Source organism: Mastigoproctus giganteus, chromosome 3, assembly GCF_048544385.1.
Source record: "Mastigoproctus giganteus isolate SK-2022 chromosome 3, ASM4854438v1, whole genome shotgun sequence".
Classification (NCBI taxonomy): domain Eukaryota; kingdom Metazoa; phylum Arthropoda; class Arachnida; order Uropygi; family Thelyphonidae; genus Mastigoproctus; species Mastigoproctus giganteus.
The window spans coordinates 236,189,627-236,214,451 of record NC_143577.1 but is presented as its reverse complement, the minus strand read 5'-3'; the positions used below and the strand labels follow the sequence as shown (position 1 = coordinate 236,214,451).

General features: G+C 35.1%; 1 protein-coding gene across 1 annotated transcript in view; it reads left to right on the top strand.

Annotated features, from left to right (window-relative positions):
• The window catches only part of LOC150088902 (sin3 histone deacetylase corepressor complex component SDS3-like), a 103,621-nt gene that overhangs the window by 20,352 nt on the left and 58,444 nt on the right, over nt 1–24,825 (top strand). Inside the window, exons 2-3 of the mRNA XM_090370948.1 lie at nt 8,855–8,921; nt 19,462–19,609. Of these exons, the coding sequence (XP_090227074.1) occupies nt 8,855–8,921; nt 19,462–19,609 (215 nt within the window). The remainder of the gene's footprint in view (nt 1–8,854; nt 8,922–19,461; nt 19,610–24,825) is intronic.

Below are 24,825 nucleotides of genomic sequence, written 5' to 3'. Positions count from 1 at the left end.
CGTCACGAGGTGGAATTTCCAATCAGGGTAAAATAATATAAGAGCAATAATAATAATATTAATATGAATAGCAATTGGCTTATAAAGTAATAATAACATGGATTTGTTAAAGGGAGGCATTCCTGACCAACCAAATTTACCACCATGAAGTTGTTGTATAGAAACTGGATACATAGAATAAGCTTTCTTAAATTTTATTAAAACTTTTGATACAGTCCCATACAGGGTGACCATATTTTGAAAATTGGTAAGTGGGACAACTTGAAACAAAATGTGTAGTATAGCATTTTTTTCCCTCAAAAAGTAAAAGAAAAATATAAAATTACAATTAAAGTACATTTTTTATCAATCAGTCAATCATAGTATTTATTTGTTATATAATTGTTGTTAATGTATATTTGTCCTATATAAACTATAATATTATTTATAACAGTTATTTTAAAATTAGTGAGGAAGACTACTTTTACTTTATATATTTTTCTTCAGATTTTGCTAGTTTTACAATTTCTTCTCCTTCTGAAGATTTTAAAGTTTTTAAATTCTGAACAGGACATATTATGGTTTTCTTTCACCATAAGTTTGGTTTCTAAATTTTCTAATAAAAGATGGTTTCTCTCTTTCAGCCAAGTAATTTTTGTTAAGCTGAAAACTCTTTCTGATGAAGCATTTGAATGTGGAATGCTTAATATGGAGCTTACAATTTGAAACAAATTATTTGCCTCTGGATATTTTGAGAAAAATTGGACACATTTTCTTATTAATACACATTTTCTTATTAACACACATTTTCTTTTCTTCTTTACTCAGTGACGAACAAAATGCCTTTAAACTTTCTCATTTTTCTCTTGTTATTAGAATTAATTTTTAACACACCCATTAGATTCCAATAAATTAAAATAACAATTAATTAAAAATATGTAAAATCAATAAATTAACAGTTTTTTCCTCCCTTATCGGGACACATGATGGTATTATTGGGAAGTGGGACTTGAAGTTCTAAATCGGGACAATCCCAGCCATATCGGGACTGTTGGCTGCCCTAGTCCCATATGAGCATTTGGAGTAATATATCAATAAGGACAAGTTATTATAATAGATGAAGATGTGATTAAATGATGAAAATGGAATACATAGTGGTTATAAATGACAGTTGTTATGAAATGTCTAGATCTGCACGTGCTATGATGGAGCACTTTTCCAGACTTAGACTGGAACTTGAGGGGAGTTATCTGTTCTGGATCTGATATATTACTTCTCTTTGGATCCATCCTATATTATGAATTTGAATTAAAGGAAAACTATTAACAGAAATCAATAGATTTTAATTTTTGCTAGGAGAATTATTTATGGCCTTTGGTATCATTTTTAGTTCTGTTCTCAGAGAGACAGTTATATATAGAAAGTATAAATTGTAAAAGTTATATTAAATATCACCTTTATATATCTTTAAACATTTGTTATTCAAAGTCTAAATGAAAATGGATAACTAAAGAACCAGTGAACTTTGTTACTAACAAACTTAAACTACTTACATAGTTCATAGTATACCACTGTATGTATCATTTTTTTATTATGCATTAAGCCCTTTACAAGTGTATGTTCACTGATCCTTGTCATATAATAGGGTGAAAATACCTATGTTTATCAATTACTTTACTTGTTAGTGTTAAATTTCGTATAATGCTGACTTCCCAAAACAGTCAATATCAATCAAATTCATGCTATGATATTGGATGGTCCATCGATAATTAAATTCTGAATTAAAATTAAATTTTTAAATTTCTTTTTGATTAACTTCTGTATATTAAATTAATTAAATAAATTAATCAAAGACTAATCTACTGATACAAACTGTCATCTCTGATCCTTTGGAATTGTAAGGCTTATGAAAATTTGAAGGACAATTTGATAAATATCTGGATAAAAATAGTTTGCTTGGGGATGCATAAGTTAAAATAATTTTTTTAAGGCTTATAATTTTTCATTTTTCAAAAGTGAGTCCAAAAATATAAGCAATTGGCTAAAAGTTTAGCAGCTTGAGTATACCAGGTAGTTTGGTGTATGTAAATTTCTTGAACTTACGTATCAAGGAACTAAAGTTTTAATTTCACTTGTAAAAGTGTTTTTCGTTAAGCTGGTTAGTCTTTCAGTTTCCCTATATAATGGGCTTTACCTAACAGATTTAGCACTGCTATGACAGCCTGTTTTTAGACTTAATAGTTCCCCATCAAATAGCAGGTGGTCACTAGCAAAAGTTTCATGACAAACAGTGAAAATTAAGTGTTCAGTGTGAGTCTTAATGCAATGTGTGAAATTAAAAGTTTGAAAATGTAAAATAACATTTTCATATTCAGTTTGTTGCAAAAATTTGATTTGTCAACACAGTACGTGTAAATGTGGTTTCACTGCAGTGTGCAGATGCATTACGTAGCCAGCACTACAAAACAAGCTTGAGTGCAACAAACAAGTTGTTTACAAGTAAGTCACACTTGGTTACATGACTGACAAATGCATTGTGTTTATTTACACACTGGCTGAAGTGGCATCTGCTTTTTATTCTTCAGTGTTGCAGGGTTACATTGATATTTTAGAATTACAAACTAGATAATGTTACCCTAGGGGAAAAATTAAATTAGAATGTTATTATGAGTTTAAAAATGTGGTGGTTGACCCCCACATGACTAGTAACTTTAACTCTGGAAGCAACTTTGAATTTAAAAATTTATAAAAGAATTCTCTACTGGAAAGGTTCAAAATCACACTAATGTGCCTATTAGTTTTTATATGGGGGGGGGGTTCAAAAAAGATTTGTATTCAACCAGAATTACTTGTGATAGAAGGTTGCAACAAACACCGTGTATTGCTCTTCTCTTTTTTCAACATAGTCACCAAACAAAATGACATTTTTGCCACCTCTCAATATACTGGCCAATTTTATAGAAGTCCTCTGACTGTCCTCCAAACCATGACTCAGCAGCAGAAATCACCTCATCAGCAGGAAAGAGGAAGAAATTTTGGGGTTCAAGGTCGGGGGTAATAAGCAGAGTGCGGCAATATTTCAAACCCACATTCATGGGCACACCTCACTGCTGCTTGTGAGAAATGCATAAGGGCATTATCAATTTGGAGCAGGCACACACCTTTTAAAAGAAATTTACAACGGAAGCAGAATTCAAAAATATTTGTATTCGCCCAGAAGTTGATAGAAGGATGAAACAAACACCTTGTATTTATTACACTCTTTCAACATAGTCACCAGACAAAATGGCACATTTTTGCCACCTCTCAATACACTTCTGCAGGCCAGTTTTGTAGAAGTCCTCTGACTCTCCTTCAAACCACAACTTGGCAGCAGAAATCATCTCATCATCAGCAGCAAAGTGTTTTCCACAAAGAAAGGACTTTAGGGCAGTAAAGAGGAAGAAATCCGAGGGTACAAGGTCAGTGCAATAAGCAAGATGTGGCAATATTTCAAACAATCACTGCAGCATGCGAGGAATGCACACAGGCATTATCGTGGAGCAGGTGCACACCTTTTGGCAGCGTCTACGCCTTTTTTCTTTCATAGCAGCACATAGCCTAATGAGGAGGCTGGAATAATACTTCAGTGTCACAGTAGTGAGCCCGAAGTATTATTCCAGGTAATCTGTTAGTACTACAGCACTTGGTTGCACCGTTCTCTTTTTTGGGGGAGGAAGCTGATTTTGCATGCTTCCATTGTGTTGACCTTTGTTTACTTTCAGGATCATAGTGATGGATCCACGTTTCGTTGATGGTGATTAGCAATGAAAAAACTCCTCTTGCTTTTTCTGCCACATCAACATTTCATATGAACATTGTGCCTTTTCCTTCTACTGATAAGGGGTCAGAAGTTTGGAAACCCATCTAGCAGACACTTGACTCATATGCAGCTGTTGATGGATGATGTTCTCCACAGGCCCTACACTAATTTCCAGCTCTGCAGCCGGTCCTTTGATGCTAATACGCCGATCTTCCACGATTAATGTCTAAATTTTTGCAACTCTCTTTTGTTACAGCAATTTCTAGGCATCCTGGAATTTTTTCATCATGCACAATGAAAATTTTCCCCCAGAAAATTTTGCCAGCAGGCATCATGAAGTAGCCGGGTGGTGGGGAAGTGTAATACTTTGCAATATTATAAGGCGCCTCTGTAGCCAGGTGGGAAGGAGCAGCAGTGCATAGCACACGCGTCTTGATTAGACCGGGGTTCGAGCCCGTCACCACCAAATACGGAGGATGCGGAAAGGTCAAGGAATGACCACTGCATATTCCTGGAGCAACATGGCCTTAGTTGCTAATGCTCCTAAAAACCAAATAACAAGCAATATTATAAAATTTTCTGTTATTTATAAATGTGACTTAAATGATCCAGAGCAAAAATTAATTGCATAATTTAACATTATATGCTCCTGTCACATTGACCACGATTGCATAGTTTGTTCGAATTAATATTGATCGAGATCAGTGAGCGGTACCATGAGAATCATTTAAAATTTAACCGGGCAGTCAGTTAAATTCACCGTGCAGTGCGCCCATTCGATAGATCCTGGTGAGAACACTGATGCATTGAGATTCTTCCACATTTGAATTGTTATACCAGTGTGCAACAACACTGTAACTTGGATGGTCGTCTCCATAAACAGTGCCATCTCTTTGAGGATTATTTTGGGCGTCTTCTCTTGCAGAAAGAGGAACCGAATCAGTGATCTGTATTCTACTTTATTCCATTGTGACACTTCACTTCGTTCAATGCTGCAAAGAAAAAAAAATTGTCAGGTCGAAATCAAATTTTGTGTGGTTTATATGGAGATTTAAAGGTATCAAACAAAAAAAAAAAATTCACCTTTCTATGACAACTACTTCTGGATGAATACAAATCTCTTTTGAACTCACCCCCTTCGTATATCCATCATCAGGTTAATTAAATAGGACTGTATGTAGGTCTCTTACAATTATAATAAAATTTAAGCCTATCTCAGTAGTACAGTAACAAAATTAATCCATATATAAACTTACAGCTTATAAACATTAGCAAATTAACAAATCTCCTACTAATTTAAATATGGGGTGTAAATTATTCTGGATATGTTCCATTACTTCATTGTGAAATAATCACTCATAATGACCTGCTGATTGTCATTTTGATGCTTTTATTTTATTTATTTATTATTATTATTGTTTTATGTTATGTATTATTTTTAAATCATTCTGCCTTCCTAATCATAACTTGCAGTCCAATTCAAGAATTCTCTGTAGGGCAGGGTATTGTCCTGGGGCAACACACTTGACCAGTGGTATATGTTGTAAGAATCGAACTGGTGCACTTACAGGAAATATGCACCCCATTGTTAACTGTAGTGCTAATATATTGATTGTTGAACAGCTACCATGAAGAAACAAATTCCACTAGTCACCTTGGGACTATATAAGATATAAAAATAATTTTATTGAAACAGGTTAAAGTGATCTCCAAACACCTATTGAGTTTTGCTCTTCTGCCAGAAGGTTAAGGATGCAGTTAAGTTTTTCTTTGTACCAAAGTAGATTTTTATTGTTATTTTACAGTTTATCCATAATTTGAATCATCTTCTTCAGAGCCTTGGTAGGCTAAACTAATTGTAACTAATGAACAGATTACATTAAAATTTAGTGCTTTCACATTTCAAAATATGTGGAAAAACAAAAAAGATTCCAATAGAATTTCAAAGGATTCCGTATTACCAGGTGATCAAAAAGTGGTTTGTATCCAGTTTCATAGCATATATGGCTGTTCCTTTCACTGTGAACGACATGTTGAAATCAAAGGATAGCATTTTTAAAAGTAAATTGTAACATTTAAAGTAAAGTGTATGCCATGTGGTGAGTAACATTCTAGTATTCAAGTTCACAGTGGTTGTGAATGGCTATACAGTTTAGGTCCTTGAGCATTAGGAAACGTGATAGTAATCTTTTTGTTACAACAAACTAAACAGAAAAATCTAAATAATACTTTAATGAAATAGCTAGGGGGACTTCTCCCTTGCTCTCTTTGCTTGCCAACCCTTGCACACGCTTTTCTATGTAAAATGTAGAGGTATGATGGAGTAAGTCAAATCTTTTCTATGTAAAAGGCACCTGTCGAAACACACTGATTGATATCTAATCAGGAAATGACTTATGTAATTATTTCCTGTGCATTTGTAAAAAAACATTTAAGTTATTTTACAAATTGACAGGTATTTGTATTATTTTACAAATGCATGTGACGTAATTGCCCCACCCACTTGTACTACATGACCCACATCCCTCTTCTCCCATTGGCTACCCCACCACGCTGCATTCTCAAGGCAAAATAAATATCACTGTGTAATTATTTACCTGCTTTTACATAGGTCACTTAGGAAAAGGCCTTTTGCTTCGAGTTCTATAATGCACGAGGAATATTGTTGCATCCGAAAGAGCAGGACTAAAATATTTACAAACTATACAAATATTTAAAATATTTACAAAATACTAAACTATTTACAAATATACAAACTATATTGGGACGATGGGTCCTTTCATCAGCTGACATTAATATACAAAAAATGTTACAATGGAATTTAAAATGATGCTGGGTGTGGTCATGTGTTAGACAGTGAAGCACGTGCACGAGGTTGGTGAACGTTATGGAGGCAGTTGTCTTGCAATGCAACATTCACCAACCTCATGCATGTGCTTGTCTAATACATGACCACACCTGGCATCATTTGATGTTTCATTGTAATGTTTTTTGTAAATTATCTTCCTGATATAGTAGAGATATGATTGTAAATAGTTTAGAATTTTGTAAATATTTGTATAGTTTTGTTATTATTTGTGTAATAATAACATTATACTAACATTACAACAAACTGATTGAAATATAATCAGAAAATGACCTATGTAATTATTTACCTGTGCATTTGTAGTGATGTAATTGCCCTGCCCTCTTCTCCCATTGGCTTGAATAAATATTACTAGAGGAAAAACACTAGGGGGGAAAACTTTTTTTAATGTATAGATAGATATGCACAAATAAAGAATAACAAATGTGCAAAATAACTAAAAATCAATTAAGAACTGATAAAAATACACAGCTATGTGTATTTTTATCAATGGGTGGGAAGGGGTAGGTAAAAGAGAGAGAGAAAAATCAAATCAGCTGGAGTCTGCAACAGAAGATGCTCTATATATATATAGGGTGACCATGTACTTTTGGAGCAAAACCGGGACAAAACATGTTCCAAAGAAGAAAATCCTGGACAAAACTGGGGCAATGCAACTGTTTAAAAGAAGGAAATCTGAGACCTTAATGTTGGTGTCATTTTAATTATATGCACATAAACTGCATGGAGCTATTCATTAAAAGTGCATTTTCATTTTTTTTTTTCGTTGACATGGCTGAAAATAAAAATTATTTTATTACTTATTATAGTTAAGTTAAGCCTTCTCCAGTGGATTTGTAAATAATAGATACTTTTTAATGAAAAATATTTAAGGGTAGCTAGAGAAAAGTTTGCAGATTGCTAGGCATCTACACTACAGGCTGTGTATGGTTTAGCTGGTTCACCGTCTGGTTGTGCAATAGATAGCACTGCTGTTTGAAATTTAGTATAACATGATAATTTATTTATTCCAAATTTATTGTTTGTGTAAGATTCTACATTTGTGTATAATTATATTATTAAGTAACTCAGAAGCCATAAACTCCTTTGGAAGTTAGTATTAATTAATCTCTATGGAATAGAAAAATAGACCAATAAAAAATTTACAGTTGAAATAAAAATATTTTTAACTGGGACATATACTAAACTTGTCGGGACAACAGTCTGAAATCAGGGACTGTTCCAGCTAAACCGGGACATACGGTCAACCTACATATATTTGATGGAATACATAAAGCATGTGATACTTGTTGCATTGTAAAGCTGTAGACTCCCTGACATGAAACATCCGGATCCCTTTATTATGAAAATTTCAGGAGTGGTCAGTGATTGCAATATCTTTATGATGGTTAAAGTTATTGTTCTGCTCATGCCAGAAATGTTCAGACAGGAAAGAATAGGCTAAATTGGAAACTGCTCTGTTAAAATAAAGAATAGGAGTTATTACTTTGTAATAATTGCCTAGTTTCCTGCCAGGGAGTTGCATGATGCAAAACATTGCCAAATTTCTTTAAAATGTCTGTTTAGTGGAGTTGAATAAATTTATTTTTTTGTGCACCTAGAAGCTAAAAACCTGTTGTTAAAATTACTTTTTCAATACTGTACGTGTAGAGATCTTATACAAACAGTAGTTAAAAAGTTAGCATCATGAGAAGATCTTTATTGAAATGCACCATAAAGCTATCTAACACATTAGAAGGGTATTCACATCTTGTCAGATCTGTTCAGTATCACTTTGGATGGCAGAACTAGTATATGACCATTCAATTGAACAAAGCAGGTGCCATGCAATGTATACAGACCTCAAGTTGGTAAATTGGCCTGCACATATAGGATTTCAAAAAACAGAGATCTTGAGCTTTGGACCCATACAGTGTACAACAGCATCCAAAAATGGAAAACACTATTTGCCTCCAATTACATGGTAGATTTAATGAAGGGAGAAAGTGAGTTGAGGTACTTGTAGGAGCGACAACTCTGATCCCTGGAATAACAGCAGAAATATCATCAGTATAACATCATAATGTTTGATGGCTAAATGTTAATTATTATTATAAATATTAATTTTATAGAAAGGAGATTAACTAGCTTAAATAGAACAATTTTGGTAGTTTATATGTATTAAGAAATAAAATTTAGCTAGAAGTTTCTTTCCATTGTTATTGTAGATACTGAAGATGCAAGTGAAACTGATATGGTCAAGCAGGAGGAAGAATACACCGAAATTAAAGAACAGTAAGAAATTCTAGATTATATTAAGATTATTTTTAGGATTAAAAATTGTTTTAGTCACATCATCAGTCAAATACTAAATAACAGCATTATTATAACAGTAACTTGTATTGTTATAATAATGCTGTTATTTAGTATTTATCACATTATTTTTATACTTCTGTATCAGTATAACCTCATTTTGATTAAAAAGTTTCTCTCTGGCTATATTATATATGATGATCAGTTTATCATCCAGTATATTCAAGGAATTTCAGAAAGGTGTAAACATTTTCAGATGTTCATTACACACTAATCATGCATGTGAAAGTAAATTCTCAAAAAGAAACTGTATCTTTTTTAACACCACTGGAAATTGTTCTGTCACATCTACCAGAAGGAACATGTTGCTAATATGGCTCCCTCCATGAGAAAAAGTATGCCGGTCAATTCTCAAAGATGTATTTGATGAGTAGTGGGCAACATGAATGTTGTATGCATTAGAAAAATATTCACCACATGGTAAGTTAATTAAGTTGGTGTAAGCAGTTTGAAATTAAAGGCTGTATTTGTAAGAAGAGCTTTGGTCATCGTGCTCTACTAATAAAACAGTTCAATGTGTAAGAGAAGTCTTTCTGTGAAACTCAGCAGAAGTTCATTTACAGACATAGCCATGAGTTGAATAGGCTTAAAACAAGTCTGGAATATTCTCTTGAGGCATTTAATGTACTTTTTGAAGCTTACAAGTTGTGATTAGTTCAGGCATTACAACCGAACAATATATGCAAATGATATGAGTTTTGCTGTAATTTTCATCACAAGTGGAAGATGATAGCATGGCTTGTTTTCATGACTTAAAAAATGGAAGTAGTATTCATTTGAGGATACCAGAACATATCCATTTAAAAAAAAAAAAGTTGGGAGGTGTATGATAGCACATGTTGCAAGAATACACAAATTTTTTTCGTTTTTTAAAGGTAATTAAAAAATGATGTAAAAAAAAGTTTTTCAGAAATATACCTTATATTTCAATTATCATTCACTAAAAAGTAGAAAATTATTTTTTTCTTTTCACAAATGATCGGTATTGGGTGGAAATATTAAACGATAGACAATTAGTAAATAAATTCTGATAAAATATAAGCTGTGGCCTTTACTGTTTTTTAAAATGAGGCATTTTATGTTGCAGGGGTAATGGCCACAAAAAAAAAAAAATTTTTTTTTTTTTTTTTTTTGTGTTTCCAAGAAAAAATTATTTTCTACTTTATAGTGCACGATAATTGAAATATAAGGTATATTTTTGAATTTGTAAACCTAAATAGGATATATTTGAACAGATAAGGTAGAAGAATAACATACTAAAATTATATAACAAAATATCTTAATTTCACATTTAATCAGTATACTATGAAGTTCAAGTAAATCAAAAAAACTGTAATTAATGAATATGGTAATCAGGCAATTATCTTAATCGCTCCATTTCATTAAGCACAGAGACATTGCAAACTTTCTTTCCCATTACTTTTGCACAATCCAGTTCTTCAATTCTTACTCAATCCCATGACCTGGCTCGACTCAAAGCAACATAAGCTTGTCCCAGTGCAAAAATTATTTTTCCAAGATTAATGACTGCATAATCCACTGTTGATCCCTTCATTTTGTGAACTGTTGAAGCCCAGCAGAGTATCAAAAGGAGCATTCTACTTTCTGCTGTACCTGCTGACATTTCGCTGGAAATTGAACTGATGATGGTTCGATAATGTGCTCGGCTATAGTTTGAAAATTTATTTTAACTTTTGGTAAATCTTCTGCATACATTTGTGCTCTTCAAAATAGTGGCCAATTTATTTCAGTAATTTCTCTCATTGCTCCATTGACAAGACCTTTTTCTGTGCTAACATTGACCTTTGCTCTGACAAATAATGTTAATGATTTAGGGAGTCCGCCAGTTTTATTAATATCATTGGATATAATATTTCCAATATCAACATTGTCGAGATTCTTTGTAGCATCTGCAATTTGGTCTTGCACTGTTATTGTAATCATCTCCATTCCTTTTTCCGATATTATTCCAAAGCTTCCGAATTATGATCCTGCGCTTGCTGATTATTGGGATCAACACAAAAAGCTCTGCTGATAGAGAATTCTCCCGAAAGATCAGCCATTTTCCCATGTAAAACGTTAACATGTTCCTTCTTCATTTCTCCAATATGTAGATCATTGAGCATATCAATAAATGTTGTATCTCCACATTGCCTCATGTTTTGTGTCAACTCACAAAATGACAGTGATTGCTAAAGATGTGTTGCTGATTCCATTCATTTAGGCTGATTATAGATGGCACTTCCTCTAACTGGCAGTAATTGCATCAAATTATTGAAAAGTAGTGTTGTGATTCCACCAAATATTTCAGGACTATCATGCAACTGTTTTTTTAATGGTCTTTGAGGATGTCGCAGACATTCTCTCAGATATGCCAGACAAGCTGTACTGGCTACCTGGGAGTCTAAAACGCTGATGGAACTGATATTCGGGTGACATTCAAGTCAAGTAGACCCAATTTCGGCGAAGTCCGGATGGTCTGTGACAGCCAAATCCTCTGCTTGCACCTTTGATGGTGGGACTGTTAGTAATCATGGGTATAACCTCCATGCACAAGCACACTGTGGATGACCATCCAGGTACGAACCAATGTAAGCAGGGGGTCATAGTGTGGCACCGACACCACATGGAGGAATGCCGCCCCTCTGCGTTACCAGGCAATACTAGGTAGTAGATGGCTCATCAACCAGTGCAATACCACCACTTTGCTTATTGGAGGCTTGAAGTGGTGGAACCCATGTTTAGTCTCCAGAGCTAAGTTCCGGTCAACCCTTGCCCATCTCTTCCATCATGCAGTACAACTGATGACTTTTGAGGTTATGATGAACATCATGGCGAGATACAATCTTCCTTACATTTCGAGGGTATAGCTCTAAAACGGTGTTTGCAGGCTGGCCGCTAGTTAGTACACCAGACCAAACCTATTAGTAACTCTTTAGGAGGCTTCCGGATCAGCTAGTGTATAATCTTGCTACCTCTACTCTGCCAGAGAGTGACTGGAGGGAGTCCGAGTGTGCATGGAGCATTGTCGAGGCCACGTTATGTCAAGGATCTGGGTATATTCTTACCATGTGTACGCCATATCCAAAAATTTCATTACTTCATACAGCATGTCCCACCCACTTTTTCTTACCATTGAATACACCATAAATTGTCAAACTAATAGAGCAAGCTTATTTGCAAAAAGATCTAAACCTCCCAAGCACTTCCTAATTCATTTCACAAATATACGTGGTCTCAATTCTAATCTCAACAATGTCCATTTCCACTTGCAGTCTGCCAAACCCAATGTACTTTTTCTTACAGAATCTCAGTTATCGGTTGATTCAACTACTGCTCATCTGAGACGCCCAAATTATTCGCTGTATGATTCCTTTCGCCTCAAAGGTGGTACTTGTGCATATGTCCATTCTGATATTCCCTGTCAGAGACTTGGCAATTTGGAATCTTTTGCTTTGGCCAGCGGGTGGTTTATTATTTATTAGCCATATTCCAAGGAAGCCTGAGGCTTATGCAGCACCAGCCCAAAAAAAAAAAAAAAAAAAATTTGAATTACCCTGAGAGAGAGAGAAGTAGAAAGGAATGACCAAGAATGATGATATCCAGCTCAGCACCCTGTGTTTGCCAAGCCCATACCAGATGTGCTGGAAGAAACTTCGATCTGTCGTAGAAGTTGATGGCTTAAATAGATTCAAGGCAGAACTTGACAAACATTTTGAGCTTGTGGATTTGTGAAATAAGGGGGTTTTTTTGGCTGATGCTATATAAGCTTGCTTTCTTGCATCATATGCCTTTGCTAATACTAATACTAATCTCCTCTCTTTGATCTTCTCTGGCTTAAAATCTCTCTACCTCATTGTGTCAGATTCATCTGTTGTCTCTACCATTCTCCCAACTCCACTAATCACTTGAAGCTCTTTGACTTCCTCTCTTTGCAACTTGACTTTCTCCAGTCCAACTTTCCTAACAGTGAGGTAATTTTCCTTGGTGATTTTAATGTTCACAACTCCAGCTGGCTTCCGTTTTCTAGTCATACAGACCCAGCAGGTCGAGATGCTGAGGCTTTTGCAATTACTAATGACCTTCCACAGATTGTTCATTTACCTACAAGAATACCGGACAATCCTAACCATACAGCCAACACGCTTGATCTTTTTCTCACAAACAACCCTAGTAAGTATACTGTCAAACTGAGTGTTCCTCTAGGTACCTCAGATCACAACTTGGTGATTGTCTCTTCTCCAATGAAACCTTTATCTCATGGCTATTCCCAACCTCGTATTGTTATTATTATAATTATTATTATTATTAGCTATATGGTGCAAGGAAGCCTGAGGCTTATGCTGCACCAGTCAAAAAAAATTTGAGTTACCCTGTGTGTGTGTGAGAGAGAGAGAGAGAGAGAGAGAGAGAGAGAGAAAGAAAGAAAGAAAGAGAGAGAGAGAGAGAGAAAGAAAGAGAGAGAGAGAGAGAGAAGTAGAAGGAAATCACCAAGAAAGAGAAGAATGATGATATCCAGCTGAGGACCCTGGGTGTGCCAAGCCCATACTCACTAAATGTGAGCCCCTGGGGTTCTTTGGCATTACAAGAATGCAAAATGGGATGACCTGCGAGATTTATTTTCTTCTTTTCCTTGGTCGGATTACTGTTTCAAAACTTCTGATGTCAACATTCGCTCAGATCGTGTCAGTGAAATTATTCTTGTAGGAATGGAATCTTTTATTCCACACTTCACTCTAAAATCTTGTCCTTTATCTAAACCTTGGTTTTCCAATAAATGTGCTAAGGCTGTTCAAGAGAACATTGCATATTGTAATTGGCTTGTTTCCAATTCGTCAGTTTCATTTTCTGCCTACACCAAACCTCGCAACAATTGTAAAGCAGTCATTAATCAGGCCAAACTAGATTTTGAACAGACTAAGAGTAGAAAACTTGCTTCTTGCCCTAATGATAGCTGAGCATTCTGGTCTCTTGCCAAAGCTATTGGCCGCAATTTTTGCCCATCTCTGCTCCCACCTCTGTCAAAACCAGATGGTTCTGTTGTCACTTCAGCCAAGGATAAAGCTGACCTGCTAGCATCCCATTTCTCTTCCAACTCCCATTTCTCTTCCAACTCATGTATTAATGATCTTGAAAAAACACCTCCCACCATTCCCAACATGCTCCATTCAATGCCTCCTGTGGTCTTCCGTCAAAAGGATGTCAGAAGTATTTTGGTGAATCTTGATGCTAAGAAAGCTCCAGCTTCTGATGGTATTTCTCCACTTGTTCTCAAAACCTGTGTGCCTGAACTTACTCCTATTCTTTGCCACCTTTTTTCACTTTCTTATTCCAAAGGTGTTTTTCCTTCTACTTGGAAATTTGCTGATATCCAGCCAATTCCTAAAGGATGACAAGTCCCTCCCATCCAATTATTGTCCCATTGCAGTTACTTCTACTCTTTCTAAAGTAATGGAGAAATCAATTAACTGCCAACTCTTAAACTACCTAGAAACCTTCCATCTGATCAACGATCGCCAGTATGGATTCTGTCAGTTTCGATCCAATGGTGATATTCTGGCTTACGCTACCCATTTATCGACAATTTCAATGGAAAAGTTCGGTGAAACACAAACAGTTGCTCTTGACATCTCAAAGACTTTCAATCGTGTTTGGCATAAAGGTCTTCTAAACGAGCTTCCATCTTATGGTTTGCCAACTGTTTTTTGTAATTGGTTATCCAGTTTTCTCTCTGATCGCTCACTGAGGGTGATGGTAGATGTCTCTCTGTCTTCTAACTTCTCCACTAATGCTGATGTCCCCCAAGGTTCAGTTCTTTCTCCCACTCTTTTTCTTCTATTTATTAATGACCTTCTTCCATTGACTGGAAATCCTATCCAGTTTTGCCGATGATAGCACATTGCATTCCACTTTCCATTTTGAAAAACGTGCCCTGCTCAATCGGCTTCAACTTCTCGAATATTCGCTACCAATTCCTTAAATGCCAATCTCCACGTAATTCTCCAGTGGGGCAAAGACAACTTAGTTGATTTCTTTCAATCTTTCTAAAACTCAGTTTTGTCTTATATCTTGTTAAAAGGATTTTTCTGCTCCTATGCTTGTCTTTGGTGACACTCCAATTTCTAGTTAAAATGATATATCTCTTTTGGGGATTACCCTGACTTCTAATCTCTCTTGGCACAAGCACATTACAAATATTGCTTCCTCTCTATATGTTTTCTCTTCCGCTTTCGGCGTTACTTTTCTTCCAAACAGCTGTTCACTCTGTACAAATCGCAAATCCGCCCTACGATGGAATATTGTTCCCACATCTGGGGCGGTGCCTCCAAAACCTTTCTCAGGCTTCTAGATTCCATTTAGAAGAGGGCAGTTAGGTTAATTAATGACTCCTCTCTACCAGGGGCTCTCCACTCTCTGTCTCATAGATGTACTGTTTCTGCTGCATGCCTTTTCTACAGATACTTCCATGGACACTGTTCTTCTGAATTGGCTTCTGTAATTCCTGCTCTCTCCTTCAAAACAGTCCAAACATGTGCCGCCACCAGCCAACATCCATTTACTGTCCAACTTCAAACTCACAGACCCAACTTTTCATCTTCCTTGTTTATTCATTCAACTGCCGTTTTCTGGAACAACCTTCCTTCATACATACAAAGGGTACTAGGAAAGTTTTGCAATATGACGCAACAATGAATCACAGGAAGCTGCTTGTTGCTGCATGTTGAGATATGTTCATACGTGCATAGTAGCCGCCGCGCCAAGTCAATGGGCTCAGTTATTCATTAGTAGTGAGAGTGTAAAGTGCTTGCGATGGCATCGTGGTCACGAAATGAGATAAGGACAGTTTTGCGGTATAATTTCGTGCATGGTTTAACCATAGACCAGTGCTTAGAAGAAATGACTCTTGCACTAGATGATGATTGTCCACATCGTACAACGATATTCAGGTGGTATAGAGAATTCCAAAGGGGAAATTTCACTCTGGAGGATTCTGAGAGGCCGGGAAGGCCACGAACGTCAGTTACGGAGGAAAACGTTACTGTTGTGAGGAAAATGCTTGACAAAAACAGGCGAGTGACCTACCAACAGATAGAGGATACTTTGGGCCTAAATGCACCAGCAATTCGTTCGATTCTGCAAGATCATTTGCACGTGAAGAAACTTTGTTCTCTCTGGGTGCCGCATCAACTGACTGAAGAGCAGATGACACGACGTGTGACTTGGTGCCGGGAGATGTTAAAAAAGTTTGATAAGGGACAATCTCGGTATGTGAACAACATCGTGACAGGTGACGAGACTTGGCTGTACTATTACGATCTGCCGACCAAGGCTCAAAACAAAGTTTGGGTCTTTGATGATGACGACACATCCGTAATTGTCAGAAAATCCCGATCTGTAAAGAAGAAAATGATATCTGTATTTTTCAAATCGAGTGGAATTGTGGAACGTGTCGTTTTGGACACGCAGAAGACAGTCACAGCTAAGTGGTATACTGAACAATGCCTGCCTAAAGTCATTGGATCTATGAAGAACCTGCGGCCAAAATCAAGAATGGACACCTGGTACCTCCATCACGATAATGCTCCAGCTTACCACGCCAAGGCCTGCACCGAATATTTGACCACGACAGGACTGAAACTTCTCGAGCACCCTCCCTACAGTCCAGACCTTGCTCCCTGCGACTTTACACTGTTCCCACATGTGAAAATGAAGCTAAAAGGGAGGCGGTTTTCCAGTGATGAGGACTTTCTACGGGCTTGGGACAACGAGTGTGCTTTACTCCCTAGTGAAACTTGGCAGAACTGGTTTAAAGATTGGTTTCGGAGGATGGAGAGGTGTATTGAATGTAGAGGAAATTACTTTGAAAAAATTAAATAAACAAAGCTGTATTGCAAAACTTTCCTAGTACCCTTTGTATTTCCTGAAAATTACAGTCTACAGAAGTTCAAGTCTAATGTCAACAAATATATTCTTTCGTCTTCTCAACCTCCAACCCAAGCACGTTACTAAGTACTATAGGTTCTAATACCTCTCGTGTTTGGCGGTTTCATTAAAAAAAAAAAAAAAAAATCTGGAGTCAATAATATTTCGCAAGGAACCATTGAAATTTGTCGATTAGAAATTAAGTGTTTTGACACTGCAGCTACATCTGTCTCAAATATTCGCCAGTGAGGATTGGCAAATTGACGATTATTTCATATTTTTGAACCAGAAGCTCCAACATTGAATGTAGAGTTCGACCATTAATCAACCTCGCTGCTACACCACTTAATGCACATACTCTGACAGCAATCCTTTCTCCACCAAAACACCTACATATTTGTTCTTTGATCAGATTCAAAATGAATGTTTTTCCTGTTCCAGCCCCATCTGTGATAAACATTCTAATTCTTTCAAGTGATCCTTCTAACTGGTTTCTAATGTTACACATAATAAAATTAAACAAATCACATTGACATAGATTCATTGCTTGTTGGGTGAATTGGAAATCTGCATCACTTAATCCTGGATAGTTATTGAGATCAATATCAAGGGCGTCTTCATTTTCATCATTATTTATGATGAGGTCTTCCAATTCTTGTAAAGCGTATGCTTGATTGAATGCATTTTATAACTGTCTATGTCTAGTGCAATAAATTTCCAATCATACTATTTTTATTATTTTTTATGAATAGAAATTTTCATAAGTTTGTTATAAATAAAGTATGATTGAAAATTTATGTGAAAAGATTTTCACCAACAAAAAATCTTTACACGATGCAAGGATAGATGATAAAATCTCCCACGCTTTATATGCATGTATTACATGCATACAATCATGTAAAGCAGATAGCTGATATGAGGCATGTAATAGCTGCACAGTGGACCACGCAATGGATTAGCTCAAATTTAATTGGAAACATTATTACATCAAAAGACATTGTTTACAACATTGCACCCTTCTAACCAGATAAGAAGTGGGGAAGAGGACCTAAATCCAGGTCAGGTATAAATCCAGGTAGCCGATATATGACATGCAATGGCTACAGTGCACGCTTGATAGATTTAGCTCGAATTTTGATAGAATGCATTGTCACGCAAATTAGGAATATGTACAAAGTTTCAACCTTCTACCTCTATTAGAAGTGACCGAAAAAGCAATCGGCAGATTTGATGACAGAGCCAGTGACTTTTAATAAGGTATATTTACAAAAAAGTACTGCTGCGCAAATTAAAGAAAGCATTAAAAATAGGTATTGAACAAAAACAAAGGAGGTTGGGTGGGGAAAGTTATGTTTCCTCAGTTCAAGACTTTTTCTCTAGAAAGGTACTCATGAGTGATCTGTTCATTCAATAGAAAAAGCATTAGAATTATTAATCTTATTGAATCTTAACCTTATTAGTGCAGTTTGAAATTACATATTTAAAATTGTTCTAAACCTGGATTTTCATATTAATATACAAAAACATTAATGATTGAAACAGAAATTGAGTATTGATACATAAAAATTAATGATAAATTATATCTACTATACAAGATCGTATGTATAGCTTAGCTTAATTTTCAGCACTCACCTGAAAATTAAGCTAAGCTATACATACGATCTAGTTATTACATTACAGCACATAAGGACTCCTTAAAATATCAAGAATCTACTATACAAGTATTTCTGAAAGTGTAGTTTATTAAAATTTTATGTGGTATTGTATTTCTTAGAAATAAAATATGCTTTCAAAATTATGACTTGAACAATGTTTCTTTTGTAGTACATATGTTATCATTTTATTTATTTTATATTGAGTTTAAAGTCAATATTTAAATAAAATAAAGTGAAAATTAATACTCTCTGTATGTTAGAAAAGTTCGGCAGAACCTCCTTCACAAATGATTCTTTTAAAATAATTTTAAGTAGTATTCATTAGAATAAAATTTCAGTACAATGAAATGATTCATGTTTTCCTGAGAAGTTCAACTGAGAGTCATTTTGACAAATTTGCTAAATCTGTACTACTCATCATGAAAACCATATATCTGGAACATGTCAAGCTGTGATAAAGCTTTTACAGATCAGATTGCTATTAGCAACTTTTCTTTAGAACAGGTAGGACTACTTCAAAGTTATTCTAAAAATTAAAACTACAAAACTATTCATATCTTCATGTAAATAAATATATAAGTTGTGTAGCATTACATAAATTGTATTTGTTAATTATTTATTTAATTAAATTAGTTATGTTTATACGTGTCAGGACTATTTCATAATGATTTGTCATGTAAATATTGTCACAAATCTTATTGCAAAAAGATAACAGTACCTACTACGAATAAGATTACCTACAGTGGGAAATTTCACAAAATCAAGATGTGATCCTGTGTTTATGTGGATACTGCTGAATGCATTTTATATTTAAAAGTAGTTTAATCGCAGGTATTCACACATTTCTATGAATATGACTGATTGGAAAAATCTTTATTAACTAGAATGTACCAGGATAAATTAGCAAACTTGAAGAAACAGTTGCAACAGCTTGAAGAAGGTACCCACCCTGAATATTTAAGAAAACTAAAAAAGCTTGATCAGGCTTATCAAGATAGGCTTCTATTAAATGAAGTTTTTAAAACTTATGAGGTATGTATTAAGAGGTTTAAGTTATATACAATTTGTTAAAGTTGTTTATTATTTTAATTCAAAAATAACAAATATATTTAGCACTGTATTTATAGAACATACTTACTGGTCAGAATCCTATATAGTATGATATTTTAAATATTTCTAATTATAAGAATAATTTGTCATAACAAACCATATCTCTGGGTGGAGTTGCCATGCTTTTAATTGTCTCATTTTATTTTTGTATTTGCCGTGGTATGTTATTTGTTAACAAATAATATACCAGAGCAAATACAGGCATACCTCGATTAACGAATAGGATTGCTTTCCACGAAATTACTTCGTTAAGCGAAACTTCGTTTTCAGAGGTAAAAATACTATGGCCAGAATAGGGATACGTTCCTACGTAAAGAAAATGAAAAGCTTTTTTTCGAACAAAGAAAAGTTTTATTAAATAAACAGTCAACTTACATACAAAGTGAAATCACATTTTAAAATATGAGGTTAAAGTTGATTGTTTATGCTTTTTTTCTCTTTCATTTAACAATTGCCTATACGGAGTTATTGCATTTAACACTGATCGCTTAACTATAACACTTCTTCCTAAATCGGGATCATTTTCACTAAAAAAATTTAAAACGTTTTCAATGTCATTTAAGCACCTTTTTAAATCTTTGGTTGTTAACACTTTTCCGGCAGGAACTTCTTTAACTTCGCCTTCATTATCTTTGTCTTCGTTGCTAACAAGGTTTTCTAAATCTTCCACTGAAAAACCATCATCTTCTGCATTCAATAAATTTCTAACATCCTCTTCATCGACATTTTCGAAACCTATTGATTGAGCCATCTGGATAACTTCATTTCTAATTTCTTGGATGTTATTTTCTTCTTCTAGTACAACTTCTGGCCATATTTTGCGCCAAACTCCATTTAAGCATTTCTTAGTGACTTCTTTCCAAGAACTATCAATGTTTTCAATTGCGTTTTTAATGGTGTAGTTTTTCCAAAAAGTTTTAACTGTCATTTCCACTTTATCCTCTAGTTCAGTTAAATTGCTTAAAGTTCGACGCAGATAATAAGCTTTAAATGATGCTATTACTCCCTGATCCAATGGTTGAATCAGGGAAGTTGTGTTTGCTGGAAGAAACACAACTTTGACAGGAATGCATGTGTCCAACGTGTTAAGATCAGTAGGATGTCCCGGAGCATTGTCTAATAACAAAAGAGCTTTTTCTTCCAAGTTGTTTTTTTTGACAATACCGTTTTACTTCAGGACAAAAGTGGTTAACAAACCAATCAGTAAATAACTCCTTGGTAACCCACGCTTTTCTATTTGCTTTCCATATTACAGGTAAATTCATTTTTATGTTACCTTTTAACGCCCTCGGATTTTCTGAATGGTAAACTAATAGCAATTTTAATTTATAATCACCAGAGGCATTTGATCCAAAGAGTAACGTTAAACGGTCTTTGGCTGCTTTAAATCCAGCAGCTGATTTTTCTTCAATAGAAATGAAGCTTTTTGTTGGTAGCCGTTTCCAGAACAAACCGCTTTCGTCAACATTGAACACCAAATTTGGTGGAAAATTTTCACGTTCAATTATTTCCTTTAGTTTTTCTGGAAACTTATTTGCAGCTTCAACATCTGCACTTGCAGCTTCTCCTGTTAATTTTACACTATGAATCCTGGCCCGTTTTTTAAATTTCTCGAACCAACCACGAGAAGCCCCAAAGGTTTCCGTAATTTCTTCAGTTTGTTTAGATTTCAGGTGATTAAACAAAAATAATGCTTTTTCTTGAATCACCATTTGACTTAAAGGCATATGACGTTGTGACATATCATCTATCCACAAACTTAACATTTTCTCCATTTTTTTCTAAAATTGGATTCCTTAAGCGAGTTAATTTTGCCGCTGTAACATCTGTACAATTCTGAGCAGACTGTTTTATTTTTTCTGGTTGACTTAGTATGGTTGTTAAAGTTGATTGCGCTAATCCTAAAGAATGTGCCACATCGGATTTTCTTTCGCCGCTTTTAACACGTCGTACGATATTTAGTTTAGTTTCCAAAGAAATTGCTTTTCTTTTCTTTGATTCTGATTTTAATTAACTAAAACAAAAATATTTCTATTAAAATTTACAAAATCTACGTTATGTAATGCTATAAAGAACCTACGTCGATTATTGCAATGCGCCACACTAAAACAACGTCAATCATGTAAACAACAACTAAATTACGCGATTGACACGCAAAACTGTTATAACAGACATGTCCGCAGCTCGGGAGCACTCGGGAATACGTAACGAGTCGCCGTCAGTCACCAATCGGATGATTGTCGGGCGTTGGCCTTAAATTGGAATATTTTTTTATGTTAAATGGGGGCTTGAAATTGCGGACTTCGTTATATCGAGGCTTCGTTATCAGAGGTAACGTTAACCGAGGTATGCCTGTACAATAAAGGGTAAGGGTTCCTATACTTGGGGTACCTAACTTTTCATTATAGTGAAAAAAATTTTTTCAGTATATTAGGTGAGTACATTTTAATACATATGATGAATTTTTTTTAAATTCATTTTCCTTTTATCTAATCTAACTTATCTAAATTAACAGTATTCAGATACCCTTAACTGTAAGAGTAACAAGTGTCTTAAGAATGAACTTAACCTGGCAGTAGTGAGAGGTGTAATCCACCACAGGAAAATGTTCTTGCTTATCTGTTTACAAAACATGTGATTATGGATAAATTGGTATACTCCACACAGAAGTTGTTTCATTGAAAATAACAGATGTAAAAAAAAAAAAAAAAAAAAAAAAACTTAATTTTCAAATTTTTCATTAAAATTAAATTTTAAAATCTTTGCCTTCATCTTAGAATGATACATACTATAAGTGTTTCCCACACCTAAGCCAATTACCCTAAACAACATTCCAATATACAGTAAAATACTAATCTAACTTTTATATATTAACCTCTCCATCACCATGCCATGGTCTTCAACTTGAAGATGGGGGGTTATATCCCTAGTACAGCCTCGTACAGTGGTTTTCAGTCAGGCTGCCAAGGCAAACTAGGGTGCCACAACAACATTCCAGGGGTGCCAGGTAATTTGGGTTTAAGTTATTTAAACTTAATGTTTTTTTTTTTTTTTAATTTATATTTTTATTTCATTATAAAAAGGTGTACAGTATCCATTGTACCGTATCTTTTTAATTTTGTGATCTATAATTGATGTTTATTTAGTACCTCTACATAAAGAATAAAATTATTATATAAGTATATATATATATATATATATATATATTTTTTTTTAATGTAAACCCGAAACACAAGAGGTATTAGAACCTATAGTTTTTAGTACCGTGCTTGGGTTGGAGGTTGAGAAGACGAAAGAAGATATTTGTTGATAATGAACTTGAGCTTGTGTAGACTGTAATTTTCAGGAAATACGTATGAAGGAGGGTTGTTCCAGAAACCAGCAGTTGAATGAATAAACGAGGAAGATGAAAAGTTGGTTCTGTGAGTTTCAAGTTCTACAGTAAATGGATGTTGGCTGGTGGCTGCACGTGTTCGGATTGTTTTGAAGGAGAGAGTGGGAATTATAGAAGCCAATTTAGAAGAACAGTACCCATGGAAATATCTGTAGAAGAGGCATGCAACAGAAACAGTACATCTATGAGACAGCGAGTGGAGAGATTCTGTTAGAGATGAATCATTAATTAACCTAACTGCCCTCTTCTGAATGGAATCAAGAAGCCTGAAAGAGGTTTTGGGGAAGTCACCCAAAATGTGGGAACAATATTCCATGGTAGGGCAGATTTGCAATTTATACAGAGTGAGCAGCTGTTTGGAAGAAAAGTAATTCTGAGAGCGAAAGAGAAAACCAAGTTTTTTAGATGCAGAGGAAGCAATATTTATAATGTGCTTGTGCCAAGAGAGATTAGAAGACAGTGTACTCCTCAAAAGAGATATATCATTTTGCCTAGAAATTGGAGTGTCATCAAAGATAAGCATAGGAGCAGAAGAATCCTTTTTTGGAGATATAAAACAAGACTGAGTTTTAGAAGGATTGAAATCAACTAAGTTGTCTTTGCCCCACTGGAGAATTACCTGAAGATCAGCATTTAAGGATTAGTAGCAGATTTTCGAGAAGTTGAAGCTGATTGAGCAGGGCAAGGTTTCTCAAAATGGAAAGTGGAATGCAATGTGCTATCATCAGCAAAACTATGGATAGGATTTCCAGTCAATGGAAGAAGGTCATTAACATACAAGAGGAAAAGAGTGGGGGAAAGAACTGAACCTTGTGGGACACCGGCATTAGTGGAGAAGTTAGAAGACAGAGAGCCATCTACCATTACCTTCAGTGAGCGATCAGAGAGAAAACTGGATAACCAATTACAAAAAACAGTTGGCAAACCATAAGATGGAAGTTTGTTTAGAAGACCTTTGTGCCAAACACAATCGAAAGCCTTTGAGCTGTCAAGAGCAACTACTTGTGTTTCACCGAAGTGATCACAGTGTGCTGAAGGGGGATTTAGTCAAAGAGGTAACTACTATCAGGGGTAAAGGTAAGGATTTTCACTTTCGTAAAGACAACTACGATGGTCTGAGACAGTATTTAAATTCTATTCAGTGGGACCAACTGATGATGTTGTTACCAACAGCAAATTCAAAATGGGAAGTATTCAGAGAACTTATCTTGGAAGCTACTAGGCTTTACGTACCAACTAAGAAATATTATTCAAGGTTTAGGCCTAAATGGATGTCAGATGAGACATATGGCAGAGAAGAAAAATGCATGGGATACATATAAATTAACATGTGACACAGAAGACCTACGATAGATATAAGTTGATCTGTAACCAAGTTACAAAGTAGGTTAGGCAGGTGAAGGCAGATTATGAGAAATCTTTGGCAAAGGATGCAAAGAAAAACAGCAAAGAGTTCTTTACTTATGTAAACTCTAGAAGGAAGGGAATGAATCAGATTGGTTCACTTGATATCGATGGTTTAACTGTTGATGATCCTGCTCAGGTAGCTAACAAACTAAATGAATATTTTGCATCGACATTCACACACGAGGAGTTATTCGGCGAGTTGAATACCAGAGGTGTATTCAACTCTGGCAGTAAGCTAGATAATCTTGTAATAACTGAGAGTAAATTGGAGGAGAAATTGTTCAAGATAAACACAAGAAAGGCACCTAGGGTGGATGGGATCTATCCAGTTATATTA